At 37.5% G+C, this 20,758-nt stretch overlaps 1 protein-coding gene across 1 annotated transcript in view; it reads right to left on the reverse strand.

Moving 5' to 3' along the window:
- LOC136849818 (cadherin-like and PC-esterase domain-containing protein 1) overlaps positions 1-20,758 on the reverse strand; it is a 183,513-nt gene that overhangs the window by 32,609 nt on the left and 130,146 nt on the right. Inside the window, exon 4 of the mRNA XM_067123272.1 lies at positions 3,209-3,533. Coding sequence (XP_066979373.1) covers positions 3,209-3,533 — 325 coding nt within the window. The remainder of the gene's footprint in view (positions 1-3,208; positions 3,534-20,758) is intronic.

A 20,758-nucleotide genomic window follows, 5' to 3' on the forward strand; every position in this document is an offset into this window, starting at 1 on the left:
TATACACATTTATTACATTTCACTCATTATTCCCATCTCTCTTTTTTCGACTTTTTTCACATAGTGTTGGCTCATATAAATAAGCATTTTTAATAATAGCGTTTTATGCAAAAAAGGACTTTAGTTTTACCACACAGTGGATGATGGCAGACCTATACGTTAGTGTTGTAAAATGGCAGATGAATAGTATGGCAGCAAACTTGAAGTATAACACCGACTGAACATTAACGCAATGTTTACGACACATGATAGAAGCAGCAAACTTCAACAAGTTTTGGGTGACTGATGCGAGCCTAAATGGGTCATGATGCATTATGAGCAGAGTGAATGTTTGCATTTTTTTTAGCATTTTTTTTTACAGAAGAGGATTCATTAAACAAGAAAAATTATGCAAATTTTTTCTGAATATTTAATTAATGGGGTTGGTTACCCAGCGACTTTTTTCCACCCAAACTAACCACATTCCAAATTCATTATCTAGATCAGCAACAACACGCTGAATTTTTCATAAAACGGCCATATACCAGAATCGAATCCTTGCAAATGCGAGCCAAGTGCTCTGAGAGAGAGAGAGAGAGAGAGAGAGAGAGAGAGAGAGAGAAGACATCCTTCTATAGCACAACGTCCCACAGGAGGATCTGGAAATCATCCAAATCAAGCAGTTCCGTCGGAAAGGCAAGAATCTTGTTTCCCTTAATCAGACCGGCAACAGTTTAACAAGCCCAGTCGTCTATCTCGTTGCTGACATCTGATGCTGCATCTCTCCCATCTCGAAAAGCTGTGGGGTAACAAATTACAAGCCTCTCAGAACCCCCGAATGAGCATAATGGCCCAATTTTAAGAGACACTTCTTTGTTATCTTTTATCGATTCGAGATTCGAAGTCTTCGGTCTGTGCCAAGCTTAAGTCCCGCGCCAAATGAAGACGCAGTTTTCAACCTCGGGGTCCCTTTATTCAGAGGCGATTAGGGAATGATGGCTCGACTGGATAGAGGCGCATAAAGAATTGTCGTTCTTAGGGTCTTCAGATGTAGACGCCGTTAAGGAGTGTGATAGATAGATCTCTGATGACTCTTTTAAAGGAAAAGAATCCTTCTGCTCTCGGGCCTTAAAGGCGATAATGTCGATTTGCGTACGAAACACGCTGACTTCAAGAGGGTTTCTCGTTTCCCTTCAAATCCGCCACTGAAGAAGATGGTCCAGAAACAACGATGAGAGTACGAGAAGAAGAGGGTAGGTAGAAGATGGGGAGAGGGATAAAAACAAGAAAGGGGAATAGTCAGTAAGGAAGGAAATTAATGAAATTAATGATACAATGTCAAACAAGGTTGCAAGGAGGTAGACAAGTAGAAAAGCAAGTTGTAACCATATTGTATATGATATATATATATATATATATATATATATATATATATATATGATATATATATATATATATATATATATATATATATATATATATATATATATATATATATATATGATATATATATATATATATATGATATATATATATATATATATATATATATATATTATATACACAAATACACACATACATATACATTTATATATACATATTCATATTGATGTACAATTCTTCTTAACATTCCTCCTTTATTACTCTCCTTCCGTTATTATTCATTCTCTGACCGTGTTATTCTTTTCATTATGATAAACAAGCGTATCCACTTACAAAAACACAAATATGAATATGAATGTGTGTGTGTGTGTGTATGTGTGTGTGTAAGTGTTTCTTCTATAAGGACTGCCAGAGGAAAACAAGACAGAAAGTCCCAGCCTCATTTATCCTTATATATATATATATATATATATATATATATATATATATATATATATATATATATATATATATATATATATATATATATATATATATATATTATATAATGGAGAGAAAGAGATATTTTTCTTTAGTGCAAACAACGTGGTGACAGAAATTACGATAACGCACACTCGAATATAACTCGGATATATAGAACAGAATAGAATACAGAATTTAGACCAAAGGCCAAGCGCTGGGACCTAAGAGGTCATTCAGCGCTGAAACGGATAATGACAGTAAAAAGGTTTGAAAGTTGTAACAGGAGGAAAACCTCTCAGTTGCACTATGGACCAGTTGTTAGGAGGGTGGAAAGTAAGATGGAAGAAAGAGAATATGAGCGTTGATGCAGTAAAAGGAACGAAAGGGGTTGCAGATAGGGGCCGAAGGCACGCTCCAAGAACCTTATAAGTAATGCCTACAGTGCACCGCATGAGGTGCACTGGCGGCACTACCCCACTAAAGAGAACTTGGCCACATAAAATAACCTCACAATACCGTCATATAATGAAAAACGGTAAAACTTTCAAAGAAGCACCGATCACCTGAGTATGCTACTACTTTGCTCTCTCTTGGACCATCACGTATGACCCACAACAGTCGAATAACAACAAGGTTGGGCCTTTTAAAACATAATTGTCCCAAAGAGAATATCAAGTTACAGAACTGTCATTCTAAGGACAGCAACACTGACGCAAATTAAAATACATATAAGCATTCCTAAATAAGGGTTTAAAAGTACACTATGTCTATCTATCTATCTATCTATCTATCTATCTATCTATCTATATATATATATGCATTAGATGAAGATAATTTCAACATATCCCGCAAGATAAATAATAGCTAATTCTATAGAATATTACGCATACACCCAAATGGCCAAAACTCCATAATTACAAATATAAGCCTTTCAAAGCTTCCACAGCAGGATCAAAATCTACAAACATCTTAACAAATAAATCAGTAAAAAATGCGCCGAATCGAGTTTTCTGTACATCGTATAATCAAGGCCACCGAAAACAGATCTATCTTTCGGTGGTCTCGGTATAATGCTGTATGAGCCGCTGCCCATGAAACTTTAACCACGGCCCGGTGGTGACCTGGCCTATATCGTTGCCAGGCGCACATTATGGCTAAATTTAACCTTGAATAAAATAAAAGCTACTGAGGCTAGAGGGCTGCAATTTGGTATGTTTGATGAATGGAGGGTGGATGATCAACATACCAATCTGCAGCCCTCTAGCCTCAGTAGTTTCGAAGATCTGAGGGCGGAGAGAAAAGGTGCGGACAGAAAAAGTGCGGACGGACAGACAAAGCCGGCACAATAGTTTTCTTTTCAGAAAACTAAAAAATCAATCCTAACCTTCCATAGCGTAGTAAACGGACCCGTTGACAGCAACCATCCTCACGCGCTGTTCGGTGGTATCCAGCAAGGAGAACCTGCTCAAGGAATTCTGATCACCTTCTGGTACCCTGTCTTTCATCTCACGTCCTGAATGCGTCGCTGAACTGATTCTGAAGGCGTTGCTGTTTGCATGTCCGGTGTGTGCGGGCTTCAACGGAGTGGGAGAAGTAGGTGACAGGGCTTGTGAGTACGCTGGTAAGTCTCGAGACACCAGGAGTTTTTGCCCCCTGACAAGTATCACTGGGGAAGCTTCTTTGCAAGCCTTCAAGCATCGTTCTTCCATCTGTATAAAATAAAGGATATTATTATTTCAATGATACTACTAAGTATACAACTACATTTAATAACTGTTATGACAACTAGACATCTGATAACTCTGTACCAAAATAACAATAATCTTCACAAAATTCACTTTAGGACACAATTGCGAATTTCACACACCATCAATTGTTGGTAAATATGGTAAATATAGCATTTTCATTAATATAATTCAAATGAATAAAAATCTCGATATTTCTACCCACCATTCATTCCACATTTTTTAATTATTGAAAAAAATATTGCTGTAAATATTAGACTAGTAGAAATATCTCAAAATCACGCCTTTCAGCGAACAGATTCCCAGCATATGTTTTCCCCAAACTCCGTTACCACTGATTCTGGTTTGGGAAGGATAAAAACAGCAGCATTTTCTATCAGCAACATTTAAACTATCAGTTCGCTTGCGAGCAGAAACAACCCCATTTCAAAATCATGAAAATTTTATTAATAAGTCGTAAGGGAAGAAGTCCACTCGATGTCAAGATTTCAGAATAAAGTCTGAGGGGTTCAAGTCCTGTAATTCGAGGTCACTTCTACAGACTCTAAGTGATACGGTAAGTTGTCAGCTAAGTATCTCTACTGTCAAATCTGGTGAAAATCTAAAGACAGAAATTGGAAACACGAAAATAACAAAACAAAAACGAATCTTTCCCATACGGAATATGAAAAGGATTACTCATAATGACACAGAAAGACCAAGATCGAAAGTCTTTCAGGAGGAAAAATGTAGTCACGAGAACCTGGCCACACCAGAGTAAACATGTCATAAACACGTCGATAACTTGTCGCACACACACCACAAACAGGTTGAAGACATGTCAACGAATTCTTGGTTGCCCTGGCCAGTGCTTCATACGGTTATCCGGCATTTGTTGAGGATTTGTTCTCCACTTAGCCACTTACGGTCGTTGACTTATTTTAAATATGTTTGTGATACAGGTAAGTTATGGACGTGGGTTTATGACCCTAAGAAGATCGCTGGTGTAGGGACGGCAATCAGATAACTACAATGGATAACAAGTGCGCATGCGTAAAGAATAAAGGAAAAAATGCGCCGAAGTTTCTTCGGCACAATCGAGTTTTCTGTACATCATATAATCAAGGCCATCGAAAATAAATGTCTTTCGGTGGCCTCGGTATAATGCTGTATGAGCCGCGGCCCATGAAACTTTAGCCACTGCCGGGTGTTGGCTTGGCCTATATCGTTGCCAGATGCACGATTATGGCTAACTTTAATCTTAAATAAAATTAAGACTACTGGAGCCAGAGGGCTGCAATTTGGTATGTTTGATGATTGGAGGGTGGATGATCAACATACCAATTTGCAGCCCTCCAGCCTCAGTAGTTTTTAATTAAGATCTGAGGGCGGACAGAAAAAGTGCGGACGGACAGACAAAGCCGGCACGATAGTTTTCTTTTCAGAAAACTAAAAGCACCAACAGAGGATATAAATACAGACTCGATACTGAAACTCAAAGACATTAAGGGAAGCGTATCGAAGAATGAAGACGAGAGAAAGCTATAACAGTGATAAATCTGACCAACTAATCCCACAAATACGCCTTCTCTCTCTCTCTCTCTCTCTCTCTTCTCTCTCTCTCTCTCTCTCTCTCCCCACGAGGACTAGGCTAATTTCACTTAATGGGCTCAACCAAGACCTCTCGACCAAATTACTTTTTGAAATAACCTCCCTCCAAGACACTCTTACTTCATCTTCACCGCGGCGGGATTTCAAAGGAATGTCAAAGTTCGTATGAATGAATCAAGTCAAGGGAAATTAAACGCAGTTACGTGAGTTATAGCATACTCGCCGTTCATTAATTAGCTGTGCTTGCAGAACAAAAATTCCTGCACATGCCATACCAGAAACCAATGTGTTTCGATAGAGTTGGGAAGATTACTTATATATACATACATAATATATACATACAAACACATATACATACATACATACATACATCCGTACATAAATGAATAAAAAGCAAAATATAAGACGAGGAAGGTGTACACTCGATCCACTGATTTCAAAAGAAATATGTAAAATGCATATATTTTCACAGAGAGAGAGAGAGAGAGAGAGAGAGAGAGAGAGAGAGAGAGAGAGAGAGAGAGAGAGAGAGAGAGAGAGATAAACACAAAATATAAGTCAAAGAAGGTGTAAACTCGATCCATTTACTTCAAAAGAAATATGCAAAATGCATGGATTTCCAGAGAGAGAGAGAGAGAGAGAGAGAGAGAGAGAGAGAGAGAGAGAGAAATGTTCTATTCACTGTAGCCCGGCAAGAAATAATTAAACTGGTAAACCGATCAAACTTCGAAGCCTTCCATTTTCAGACACTTTCGTTAGGGTTCAAAGAGTAATTATCTGATTTGCCTAAAGTCGTTCTACTCCGTATATCACCTCCAAGTCACAGGTGCTAGTTACACGGATACTTTGAGAGCTCATCCGATAATACCCATAATTTGTATCCCAGTTAAAAAACCAATAAAAGTAATGAAAATATTCATAAATTAAGACAAATCACAACTCGAGAATACCCATAACTGGTATCCCAATTAAAAAACAATTAAAATGCTGAAAATATTGATAAATTAAGAAAAATACAATTCGGCAATATCCATAATTTGTATCTCAATTAAAAAGTCATTAAAGTACCCAAAATATTGATAAATTAAGAAAAATCATAATTCGATAATATCCATAATTGGTATTCCAATAAAAAACAATTAAAAGTAATGAAAAATAAATAAAGACAAATCATAATCCGATAATACCCAAATTGGTGTCCCAATTAAAGAACCGTTAAAAATAATGACAATATTGATAAATTAAGACAAGTCACAACTCGATACTAGCCATGATTGGTATCCCAATTAAAAGTACTGAAAATGTTGATAAATTGAGAAAAATACAATTCGGTAATATAACTGGTATACCAATTAAAAAACCATTAAAAGTACTGAAAATATTGATAAATTAAGACAAATACAATTCGACAATATTCATGATTCGCTAATCCTTCGCAGGTAATGTTAAGCAAACAAGCTGGAGCCGAAAAACATACCAACTTCGGCGTTTGTAATTTAACCCTTGTCGCGATATGAGTCTCCTTCATTCTCCGTTGCTAGGAAACACTGAGACGCCATAGAATAATGTTTTTCTCTTTAAGTCAGGAGGAAGGGAGAAGAAACCCTATCCCTGAGAGAGAGAGAGAGAGAGAGAGAGAGAGAGAGAGAGAGAGAGAGAGAGAGAGAGAGAGAGAGAGAGAGAGAGAGTGTCTCTGTACCTTTGAATGCTGATAATTAAATCACTGGTGTAAGGTGGCATCTGACAAGGTCACTTTTTTTTAAATTCTACCGTTTTGGAATTACAATCTCTATATCAAAAACTGTTTGCAGCTTGAAAATTAGGGTTGTATAATATTGTTTACCTAAAGGATATCTGTTAAAAAATGCAGTATTTCAGACTTACAATATAATTACTACACATTTTTTATGAATACAGTGGTAGCAACTTCTACCTTTCAAGGCATAACTATAAAATAAAGTGTTCAACTTATAACGTTGTCTTATCAGCAATCGCCTTTAAAAAAATAGATTATCAGATACTAAGTTTTGAGACATGAATTGATGACATACGAGGGGCAAAACCCATGCTTCCCCTCAGTTTCGAGTTGAAATCTCTCTCTGTATAGCCTCCCTTGTGGCATACTCGGTCTACACTAGGCCCACTAAAGGTTCTTTGCAGCTCAGCTTCTTAGGCCTAACCCTAGCTGCACCTACTCTTTAGCTTTCTATGTCACCTCCGTTCCCACTTCCTTCCTTCAGTCTTGCTGTCCAACACCCCTAAGTACTACTTCTTAGATCCTTGTATTTTATTTCCTTTATTTTATGGATCTCTTTATCTTGCTGTTAAACCACACTAACTCCCTCTTTTCACTGTCTTAAGCGCTGAATGAGCGTAAGTGCCCCAGCGCTTGCCTTGACAGCCTAAATTTCATAATTCAAATCAAATTCCATCGAATCTGATGGAGAGTCGACTTCTACCAACTGAGATCATTATCCTAGAGTCTAGATACCTGAAAACCAAGGTCTAGAGAAAACGACTTACTGTACAAAATATGTACCGCTGATCGTTGATAAATCAAAGGACAAACCACAATATTTATTCCCCTAGAATACATTATGATCGTATTCCCTTCCGCAGAATATCTAGTTGAGATTTAGATACTCTATGAAAAGAGGGGTCTATCTCGTCTTTAATATCATATATTATCTAATTTTTTCCAACTTCCGTCAGTTTTTATTTATCATACCGTCTATTTTTGGGGTGGCCGGTTCTTTTCCGCCTCCCTTGGCCTACTTGACTCTGTCTGTCTACACGACCTGAATTGTGGATCAATTTGAATTTTAGCTTCAATTAAACAATTATTTCTTGTCGCCATACTTTCATTCGTACACCCAAGGGCAAGGTCTCTCCCTTTCCGGATAATACGGTTATCTTTAATCTTACTTTGTATTCCTTGTATGACTCTAAATATTAATACACGCACTTCTGATAACCATAGTGATTCCGATCTTAATATTCAGTTCAATCTTACTATTCACGGGATTATCTTGCTTCAGAACAAACTCCTAACCCACATTCGTGGCTAAAAAATAATTTCAGAAGTGGCACGGTGACCATCATTTCTACCAGTCCGTCAGTAAGAGAGAGAGAGAGAGAGAGAGAGAGAGAGAGAGAGAGAGAGAGAGAGAATCATTAGCCGGTAATCCTTGGTAGTCTGAGGGGAAGTGTAGTTGAAGCCTTTCTTTTTGTAATGGCCTTTTCGCCACACGCATACTAACTTTCTCTCTCGCTCTTTCTCTCTCTTTCTCTCAACTCTGTATATGTGAGCTTGGGCGATCTAGCCCAATTTGAAGGATTTCGAAGAATGGGAAGGGAAGACACCAGTGGCAGAGGAAAGACGAAGGAAGAATTTGAAAGGCACTGTGGTGGTCAGCCTTCGGTGAGAACGTTTTATTCTCGCCGAGGCAGTGGGTCATAAGTGCAGACACTAATAATGGCATGGAATATGAAATTTAGACCAAAGGCCAAGAGCTTGGACCTGTGAGGTCATTCAGCGCTGGAAGGGTAATTGAGGGTAAAAAGGTTTTAAAGGTGCAAACCTCGTAGTTTGAGCTATGATACAATCGTTATGAGACAGTGGAAAGATGGAAGAAAAAGAGTAAGAATGAAGGTACAGGAAAAGGAATTGAAAGAGGTTGCAGCTAGGGGACGAGGGAACGCTGCAAAGAACCTTAAGTAATGCCTACTGTGCACCACGTAAGGTACACTGACGGCACTACTCCCTTCGTTGATAGCTACTAATTTTGCTAGTCTTGTGGAATGGCATTGTTAAATGACTACAAGAAACCTGCCTATAACAGTAGGGTGACAATAAGTTCTTCACTGAAAGCTATTAAATTCTGTTGGTCTATGTACTGCAACAGTTAAGTTACAACTATTATCTCACTGACAGATTTCAATTCCTTTGGTCTCGTGTAATGCGCCACACGAGTTAGGACTTTAAACTCACTGATAGCTATTAATTTCTTTGGTCTTAGAGTGCTATGAGAGTCAAGTTAGACCTACATCCTCACTGGTAGCTATTTATTTCTTTAGTCTTCAGTGCTGAGGAAGTCCAGATATAATTACAAGTTCACTGACAGCTATTAACTCAACTGGTCTTTACTGGTGTGACATTTGGGTAACAACTGCAACCTCATTAATAACTATCAACACAATCGGTCTCGAGTTCAGTTACAACTCAACTACAACCTCACTGACACCTATAGGTCTAGCGATGCTCAGCGTTAGCAGATGGCTGAAGATTTTTCTTAGGTCTTTAGATACCGTATAATAACTAAGTTTTTAGTCTGTAATGCAACATCGAGATAGTGAACTGAGAGTTACGTTTCAGAATACCCAGCTTTTGTCGAGGTAATGAGTAGCAGCAGCGTGCCAAACTACGCAGATACTTCAGAGAGAAGAGACATTTGAACAAAGTTGTTACCACTTCTGGATTGCCATGAAAAAATAAATACAACTAATATTGTCCTAAGCCGCCCCCCCAAAATTAATAATATTAATATAAGAAAGAGGTGGGACGGTAACCTGCGGGCTGAAATTTCCACATTTACACATCTTGAGTGAAGACATCATCATTCTGAATACTTTACAGACAAGACAGTGGCGAGAGAGGCTCGCTCAGGCCAAGAAGACCTGTAGACTACAGTATCATCCTGACCACCCTGGTAGCGATGGTACTGAAAGTTACAAACTGAAAAAAAATCATATTACTTCGGATTTTACACATGATTGACCTCACAAGCAGTCATTGAAGATATTTCGAACAGCACCAGTGAAACTCAACACATTCTCATAAGCAGACTGTCTGGACGCACATCTAAAGATTCTGTTACCACGTACCTCATCTCCACAAACAGACACTCGTTTCACTTTTGTAAGACATCAAATTCCAAGAGGTTTTGGATATGATAAATGATATAAATAACACCTCTATAAAGAAAATTGCGGACATAAGAAATGAAATGTACAATACATCTAGACATTAGATTCAGGATTTAAGATATGTAATACAAAACCTAAATATAACATCATAGTACTGCATTACAAGTAACATATCTGCTAAAAAACTGGACTATAGGTAAAAGACATGATATATAAAGTACATTTAAAAACAAAAAGGATATAAGGTACGAAATATAAAATACCCCTAAAAATCAGATACTGGTAAAAAGTTGAGAAATAGAATCATTACAAAACTACATCTAAACCATTTCAAGCAGCTACAGGTGGACACTACAGGAGCATGAAATACAGATTTTTAACGCAAAGGCCGATGGGGCAGCATCCATTTCAACACGCGAAAAAACAAAACTGGCAAGCCTTATCCGCACTTAAAGTTCAGTGATTTAATGCCCAAATCTAGACGAAAATAGGAAAGAAATACGGAGGTAGGAAAAGAATTCCAAACCTTGGACTTCACCCATTTGCCCGTCCCGGGATTAAGAAGCCTAACGATAAAAGAAATTTACTTGTCAAATTTGTAAGCAGAATGTTATATAGGATTTGAGTTTCTTAATGTTTTAAAACGTTGCCTAAGTTGCAGACTATAAAGTTCAAAAATTTCTTGGTGTAATCAATTGTGGGATAAACAATATTGAACGGTCAGTTAAAAGCTTCTAAAACTCAATCGAGGATAAGAGAGAGAGAGAGAGAGAGAGAGAGAGAGAGAGAGAGAGAGAGAGAGAGAGAGAGAGAGAGGATAAACAATATCTAACGGTTAGTTAAAAGCTTCTAAAGCTCAATCGAGGATAAGAGAGAGAGAGAGAGAGAGAGAGAGAGAGAGAGAGAGAGAGAGAGAGAGAGAGAGAGAGGACACTAAACCTCTTTTCATCTAGGATAATAATAATAATGAAAAAGGAAAGAGCAGGGAAACCGCGCTATCAAACTTCTCCGCCTCATTCATATGCTAAGTGTGAGTAGAGATCGCCCCCAAACACCTCGGTTTAAGTATCTGCTGAGGGCTAACTTTCCCCCGAAAGTTCGTCCTCTCATAATCACTACCGATATTCTTTAAGCTCCTTCAAATGACTTTAACCCCACTTTAATGTAGTCCTCCGAAATAAGGAAACACGGCGCTAGGGGAACGGGTACACAAAAAACCACAAAATATTACTGGTGACAGTCCAAGAAAAACGTTTGATTATCATTACTCTATTTTTAATATCTTGATAAATTTTGTTACTCAGTTTTCAATTTATATATATATAAAACGGATGTGTGTGTGTGTGTTATCATTACTCAATTTTTAATATCTTGATAATTTTTATTACTCAGTTTTTAATCTATGTATATAAAAACGGATGTATGTATGTGTGTGTGTGTGTGTGTGTATGTTCCACATACACCCTGAAACGCATTGAGCAATTTCAACCAAACTTGGTATACTTACTATCTGAAGAAGAATACTGAGGGGGTACGACATCACTGGCTCCAAAGGGGGTGGGGGTGGGAAGGGGGTGAAATGTAAAAAATAACCGAAAACGACAGATATTGAGTCTAATCCATACTTTTTGAGGTCGCTGAGATGAATAGTGACACTCCCGATGCCCTTTAAGTCCAAGTTCAACTCCGATAAGAAGGGGGGTGAGAAGGGGAGAAATATAAAATGTCAAAAATGCTGCGCAATATAAATGAACAACTATCTTAACAGGAGAGAGAGAGAGAGAGAGAGAGAGAGAGAGAGAGAGAGAGAGAGAGAGAGAGAGAGAGAGAGAGAGAGAATGGAACTGAATATAGAATTTAGGCCAAAGGCCAAGCACTGGGACCTTCGAGATCAGCGCTAAAACGGAAATTGACAGTAAAAAGGTCTGAAAGGTGTAACAGGAGGAAAGCCTCGCAGTTGCACCATGAATCAGTTGTTAGAAGAGGGTGGAAAGTAGGTTGGCAGAAAAAGAATAATAACGGAGGTGTAGTAAAAGTAATGAAGGGGTTGCAACTAGGGACCGAAGGAACGCTGTAAAGATCCTTAAGTAATGCCTACAGTGCACGGCATGAGGTGCACTGACGGCACTAGCCCCCTAGGGTAATGGGTTGTTGGTAACGTTGGTAATGCAACTCATTGTTTTAATATCTGTACAGTTTTCTAGGCCAGTTTGATTTTAGAAGCTATTTTTTTTATGTTTTCTTATTTAATTTCTAATTTAGCCGCTGGAATTAATTGTCTGGATCCTTATTAATACATTAGCCTTCCTTCCTGACACCTTTACGAATAATTACCCTAACCACTGGATCCACTCCTACCATTCTACCCAACTTTGTTTTCTGTAAAAGAAAACTACTGTGTCGGCTTTGTCTGTCCGTCCGCACTCTTTTTCTGTCCGCCCTCAGATCTTTAAAACTACTGAGGCTAGGGGGCTGCAAATTGGTATGTTGGTCATCCACCCTCCAATCATCGGACATACCAAATTGCAGCCCTGTAGCCTCAGTAGTTTTTATTTTATTTACGGTTAAAGTCAGTCATAATCGTTCATCTGGCAACGATATAGACCAGGCCACCACCGGCCCGTGGTTAAAGTTTCATAGGCCGCGACTCATACAGCATTATACCGAGACCAACGAAAGATAGATCTATTTTCGGTGGCCTTGATTATACAATGTACAGAAAACTCGATTGCGCCAAAGAAACTTCGGCGCATTTTTTACTTGTTTGAAGTTGTGTTTACTTCTGCTATTTCCGAGCTAAACGAAACTTTACTCAACTTTCAATGCCTCAAGATTTTTTAAAGTAACTCAATGCTTTTATTATCAAAGTACATTCCCCTCCATAGGAACGCAAGAGGGACCTCCTTCGCTAATTTACTGATGGCCAAATTCTCACGAATATATATATATATTTGGGGGGGGGCGGGGGAGACAAGCTCTCTATCACGAGAGCAAATTGCAGCCAGGAATATCAGTCGAGGAAAGGAAATCACCTAGTTAGAAGAACTGCCCTCGTTCTTCATCACCTAGTCTATTTGCGAGCTAACTACCGGTGTCAACAATCATCAGTGTCTTTTTATTTGGATTTTTATGTTTATCTCAGCACATTTTATGTTAAATTACTTATTTTGACTGAAGATGAACCCTGAGAAGGGTTCGAAAGCTTTTATAAACTTCTACTCGAGCCTTTAACATTTATATTATTGTGGATCCTTTAGAACAATTTTTTTTATCATGTCTATGATTAACGACAAACCCTTATTTAAGTCAATGTTATCCAGAAGTCACGCTCGCAGTTTTCTATCCTCCTTATACTATTCGAAGTATTCCTATTTCAATTGTTTTAATTACATTGGGGTTTTGTTTCTCTTGACCCACTTTTCCTGTCCGTCCTTCGCAATCTCCTAAAATCTCCCTGTTGCACTGCTAATAATTTAACATTTAACTACTTTCGTCTACCAGCCTTCCATGACTCTTTATATCTAGTCTCGAAAAGAGCCGCCTTTATACGATACTAATGACTTCAACTTGACTTTGTCATTGTTGAAAACCTTCAAAACTTTCCTCTGGATTCGTCTGGATTCTTCTTCTTCTTCTTCTTCTTCTTCTTCTTCCAGAGGAGAACAAGAGGCGATTCTGCTCACGCCACTTGGCCCTGGAAGGTTTATAGTAATATGACTCCGGAGTGGGGATTACCAAGCTATTCCGCAGGGCGCAGAGGTGCCGTCGGGGGGAAAACTTTCCTCTAACTCAATAGTCATGGAATTGTACGACTGTCTTTTTTCTCTCTCTCTCTCTCTCTCTTCCTTTTTAGATATATTTTTTTAATTTCTTCTTTGTAACTATCTCCATATGGAAATGTTTGCTCCTTTTATATTTTCTTATTTTTGATTGTATCTCACTATGTGAGACTGTTGTCAGTTCAATTCCCGTTTCTTTGCTATTAATTAAATGGTGATGAACGTCCCAATTGTTTATAATTTTGTTTACATTTCCCGTTTAAGTCTACCTTCCCTTTTCTGTGAAAGCTGGTAATTGACCCTGACACATTGTGAATAATAATAATAATAATAATAATAATAATAATAATAATAATAATAATAATAATTATTATTATTATTATTATCATTATTATTATTATTATTATTATTATTATTATTATTATTATTATTATTATTATTATTATTATGAGAGAACGCGTTTTCTATAGCATGAATACCTAAACAAATGAAACGTACATTCTGAGATTTAATAACCTTAAGAGACGATCTTCAGCTAATAATAATAATAATAATAATAATAATAATAATAATAATAATAATAATAAGACAAATCAACGTATTAACTACAGCGCGAATACCGGAGCAAATGCAATATAAATATTTTGAGATTGAATATCCCCTAAGAGACGATCTTCAGCTCCGATCTTCATCTAAGGTTTAAAGGAGACGAAGAAACGCTCCAGTGCCGAAAACACCTTTATGAGGAATAGTGAAGAAGATTTGTTCGAGGATTCAGTGTGTGTTGCTTGAACATCTGAATACACAATTCAGTTTTTAAGTATATGATTCACCTTCCTAATAGTAACTGGGAAATAATTCTAACAAGTAGGCTACGTATGCTGTTACAGCAAATCACACTTTGATGATAAAATAATATATATATATATATATATATATATATATATATATATATATATATATATATATATATACATACATACATTATATATCTATTTATATATACATATATATATATTTATATATATATATATATATATATATATATATATATATATATATATATATATATATATATATATATATTTGTGTGTTTGTGTGTGTGTGTGATACAAAATGCCTTCGACATTATACTAAAATTCGAGCATTTTCTCATCAATTGCATTGATTCCTAATTCGTCAAAATAAATGTCAAAATTGTATTACAGCATACATTTTTTTTCAAACGCTGACTGTAAGCGTTTGCTCAGAATCAATGCTTAAAAAAAAAACAAAAAAAATTATACACCACTTGCGACAATTCTTTTGCATTCGACTGATTACCGATTTAGGTATGGCCGGGGGTTAGTCCCCCTCCCGGGCGCCGGGGGTTAGTCACCCTCCCGGGCGCCTCACAACAGAATGCAACCGTATTCGTCCCACCCATCGACCTAATGGAGGACACATTGTTGCGAAGTCAACGGACATCGAAAGGGAGAATAAAACCTTCTCCGTATCAAGTGCCATCCACTGTTATGGCACCGAGATCTCCCCGAGTGCCACTTGAACTCCAAACAAAAGGTTTTATTAATGACACGGATCTTCCGGCATTGTCTTCGCTTCCGGGGATGCTTGTTTGCGTCGCAATGAACATGATACGGTTTCTAAGTGGAGAGAGAGAAAAAGGGAGGTTTTTCTAATTCAGGGTTTCTAAATGAAGGGCAAGGTTTTTTTTTTTTAATACCTTGTCAAGTTTCTAAAACGGAAGGTAAGAGATTTTTTCAATTCGTGGTAAGGTTTGTAAATGGAGGGTGATTTATTCAAGTCTTTTTTAATTTTTCGAGTAAGTAATAAATATAAGACTCATTTTTATACGTTTTCCAAATCAAGACCATTATAGTAAAATACTTTTATAGAGATTTCTAAACTATGAATAAGATCTGTCAATTCCCACAAAAAAAATTTCCATTAACGAGTTTTCTAAATGAGGCTGGGAGATTCTCAACCATTATAAATTTTGTAAATAAAAAAATACAATATTTTTCATAATGATGCATTTCCAAAACAAGAAATAAAATCTATTCATTAAAAAAAATATCAGGAAGAAGAAAATCGTTAATGAAAAGCATCTGAGTTTTACTATTTGTTGAACTTCAAACTTTAAATTCCTATTATTCACAAATGGCAGAAAGTAACTTCTTAACTTCTCAAAGAAATTAGGTGTTATACACAAGAAAGTAAAGAGGCCCCGTGTGGACCTGTGAATTCTGGCTACTCAACAGAGACGACGTTATTATAAACACAAGAGTTTTCTTGGTGCTACTTTGGCTGTTATCTACGCGTCACCTCCGAGGTGCTAGTAGTAAGTATGGCGGAAGCTCAATGGGACGCCGTGTTTAGTACTAGCCCCTCGGGGATCAATGTATTGTATACACCCATTTCTATATTGTGTGGTCGACAAATTATATTAATAAACGATATCTTTGATCCCCGAGGAGCTCGTACTAAACACGGCGTTCCACTACGCTTCCGCCATGCTTAGTACTAGCACCTCGGAGGTACCAAAGTAGCACCGTTTTCTTTCAACATATGACAAGATCAACTTCTATAGTTTACGACTTCTGAAAAGCTTAACATCGGAACTATCTCTTATTATATGCATTTAAATTCCTATACAATACGACACTGAATACTTCATACGCTATTTGTTTTACAAATTAAAATTATGTAAAAAATTACAATACATGTGATCAGGGCTGCGTTAGTTTGACATACGCTATATGGTTGAGTTACCCTTAAATACAAATGCCGTATGCCGTTTTCTCAATAAACTCCTAAAGAAAACTATATAAAGAAAGTTAAACTTTACAATGACAACTTTTTCTAGCAGCATTAAAAATGTTCACCCGCATGCATTTAATTACCATGAATACAAACACAAACAACAAAAAATATAATAATATTAATTACTGACCCCATCCTAGCACATTTCTTTAGCCTATAAAACATTGCAGGGGTTCATTTAAAGCTGCTGGAATAACAGAATCGATACGTAATCAACAAATAAATGTACGTGTGTCTGAGAGAGAGAGAGAGAGAGAGAGAGAGAGAGAGAGAGAGAGAGAGAGAGAGAGAGAGAGAGAGAGAGAGCACCAATGTTTTTCCTGAAGGCATCCATTAGCCAAGGAGGAGGGGAACGCTAGACTCCCAACCACCTTTTAAAACCTCCTCTGCCTTTTAAACTCCTCCTCGTCTCAGCCATACGTCTCCCAAATGGAATCAAATGAGACGGCACAAAGTTGCCATTTTTTATCGGGAATAAAAATTGTCATCGATTTCTCGCTTAGCGGTCAAATAAACTTCCCCACTCGGCGGAAGTTATGCTAACTTCTCGGTTACCTTATGGGATGGGATTAAAACCGGTTCCCCTACCTCTTCTGGTAATACCCCCACCACAGTCCCTTTTTTTTCGTTTAACGTCTTTTTCTGGGAAATTGCGTCTATAAAGGGACATGTACACGTCTTTGTCGAAGAGTTATCTTTCTAGAAGGGGTGGGGGTGGGAAAGAAGGGAACATTTTCCTTCCAGTAATATAGGCTGGAGGTCAAATGTCTCGATGGTTTTTGAAGGGAAACTGGAATTAGCCTAAGAGCAAATGTTTAAATTCAGGTTATTTCTTCTTTTAATCTTTAAAGATCAGTTTCCAGATCTTCATCACTCTTGGTATGGGAGAAGATTCACGTTGGGGAAAAATAAGCTATTGCTCTCTGCACATGCAACTCGAGATATATATATATATATATATATATATATATATATATATATATATATATATATATATATATATATAAATAATATGGTTTTAAAGAAAAGGAAAATATACAAATATGGGCAAAGCAGTCAGAATAAAGGTATAATAAAAAATAAATAAATACATTACATCAGTGTAAGCCTCCAAATTTCAGAGAGAGATCTACGGTTATTAAAATTTGAATACAGAATTCATAGAATATGAAAACTTTGTAAAAGAACGTAAGGTCACTTCCACATAGTGGATATTTTTACAACCGTATAAAACGTAGGCCTAACCTATATTCAGGTAATTTTAATGTGGTCTTATCACATGTACAGGCCCATTCCCTTATTCTGACAACTGAATCATAAATAAAGGTATCGAATACTATTAAAATACTTAAAGATAGGGGACCTAGCTTCTTCGCCTCTTTCGACAGGTGATTAATATTAATGGCCCCCACATTGATCACGTGAGCTGTTTCGTCGAATACCTGAGGGAGGATCCCTTTCTACTCAGGAGACCTCGTAACACCATTTATGTCACCTTTTCACGCACCTTATATATGTGTGTGTATATATATATATATATATATATATATATATATATATATATATATATATATATATATATATAACCAAAGAGAGAGAGAGAGAGAGAGAGAGAGAGAGAGAGAGAGAGAGAGAGAGAGAGAGAGAGAGAGAGAGAGCATTCACTGCTATGTACAGTGACTGTTTTTTTGCCTTTAATGGCCTGCTTTGGGATTCTCTCCCTGCTTCCGTTTACTGACAATAACATTTCCTTCTTTATGATTCTGAAGTCCTTCCCCCATTCCCCCTTCCCCTACCCTTTTTGACTCCAGGCCTGGGCTAGAAAAGACCTCTCGACTTATATTGAAGAATTGTTTCAATATTTCGACACCCTCCCAAACCCACTTAGGCATCTAACCATCATTAAAATCCTATGACGTCACTATATGAATCTACTTTTAACCGTGAAACTGATATATTGGTATTTTTTTCCCAAAGCCTAAACGCATTTATCTTCTACGCCAAACCATAAAGAAGGAACACTGGTTGGCGATAACTTAGGCCTACCTTTATGACACTTTTCTATTGTTCTCTCACACAGAAAACCTGACCATCATCGGCCATTCATCACGCAGTTTTCGTCTTTAACATGGAAGATAGTGATGGTATATTATCCTTACTGTCGTAAAAATCAATTCTGAATATAATTCTCATCTTTTCTTTTTCTCTCTCTCAAAGGAAACTATGAAAATGAACACTGCTCTGGTCAGTTTACTGAATCGTCCCACGAATTAAAATTGTGTCCATGGACCAATCCCATTTGTTGATTCAGCTATTTCTTCTAAACAGGGGTGTCCTCGGCTTATTTCAGTCAGTCGCGTTCAATAAAAATTGTTGCTAGTACATTTGCAGGAGACTTTTAAGACAAGTTATCGCTAGGTCAAACATCCATATAACAAGTTTTTGGCTAATTCATGCATGTATGATTACCCAGGCTTTCTCAATTATTGCACCGACGCAAAAGTCATATTTATTCCCCAGCATTTGTCGAAAATTATTCTTTTCTTCACAACGAGATGAAATCAAATCAACAATGGTCCACTAACCAATAAAAAAATGTTAGTGATGAAATTTCAACCAGTAGTTATCTTTAATCTTCAAAGGAAACAATTAGGTACACAAAAACTGATAAAGAATTTCGGAGTCTGGAAGAAGGGAGATTCAGCACCGCATCAAGAAGACTGACTCGGGTTTCTCAGGCTCCGCAAAGTTCCAACAGACATTTGAGACCCAAGCCTCGTATAAGTAACCAAACGGAAGCGAGTGGCAAGCAGCCAAGCAACTGAAGATCTATTTGAAGTGACAGCATAGCAGAAAAAGGTGGCGGAACTCTGAGGCGAATCAGGCAGTGGCTCAAAATTTGAAGTAATTATATTCGTTTATCAGCTGTTAGTTTTCTGTAAAAGAAAATTATTGTGCCGGCTTTGTCTGTCCGTCCGCACTTTTTGCCATGCGCACTTTTTCTGTCCGACCTCAGATCTTAAAAACTACTGAGGCTAGAGGGCTGCAAATTGGTATGTTAATCATTCACCCTCCAATCATCAAACATACCAAATTGCAGCCCTCTAGCCTCGGCAGTTTTTATTTTATTTAAGGTTAAAGTTACCCATAATCGTGCTTCTGGCAACGATATAGGATAGGCCACCACCGAGCCGTGGTTAAAGTTTCATGGACCGCGGTTCATACAGCATTATACCGAAACCACCGAAAGATAGCTCTATTTTCGGTGGCTTTGATTACACGCTGTAGCGGCTGTATAGAAAATTCGATTGTCCAAAGAAGCTTCGGAGCATTTTTTACTTGTTTTTGTTACATCCACAAGGATGTTACGATTTTGGCTCGATTTGTATGTTCATTTCCTTGACTGTTTGTTAACATAATTACACTATAAGAAGTTCTAACTGCTAAAATATTTTACTAAAGGTGGGCCTCTTGACTGAAACTATTGATCAAGTTTATGGAGATGTCTGAATCTGGAGACCTCCGAAATTGGATAAGGGACTTTTTTGGGGGGGTGGGGGAGGGTGGGGGAAGAGGCGTTGTTGGAGGTTGGAACGCTCTTGTTTTAATCTGTATTACACTTCGTTTCCACTTCACTGAACCTAGTTCCCTCTCTTTGACAAATACAGCCTATGCATTGGCAACGTTTCCCAGACATCTACTGGTTTGTTCGGTGAGAATTTTGTCCAGTCGAGTGTGCGTTGTGCTTAAGCTATATTCGCAAAGACGACATTAAATTAACCGATATGTCTTCTCATAGCAGTATACCCCTGTAAATAACGATCAATGAGTGAAACATAAAAAAGGATACAAAAGAGAGAGAGAGAGAGAGAGAGAGAGAGAGAGGGGGGGGGGGGAGGGGTAGGGAGACAGGGGGATGGGGACTCGAATCACCGATAACAGAAGCCACGAAAGAAATTATAATGAAAAGTTTCGTGAGCTCTTTCGACAACTCTCCGAATCCATCGATTCATTGAGAGATTCCCTCCGAATATCGAAGAGAGGAGTGAGAAAAGAGCCCCCAAATCCGGC

The sequence above is a fragment of the Macrobrachium rosenbergii genome, chromosome 21 (genome assembly GCF_040412425.1).
Source record: "Macrobrachium rosenbergii isolate ZJJX-2024 chromosome 21, ASM4041242v1, whole genome shotgun sequence".
NCBI classification, from domain to species: domain Eukaryota; kingdom Metazoa; phylum Arthropoda; class Malacostraca; order Decapoda; family Palaemonidae; genus Macrobrachium; species Macrobrachium rosenbergii.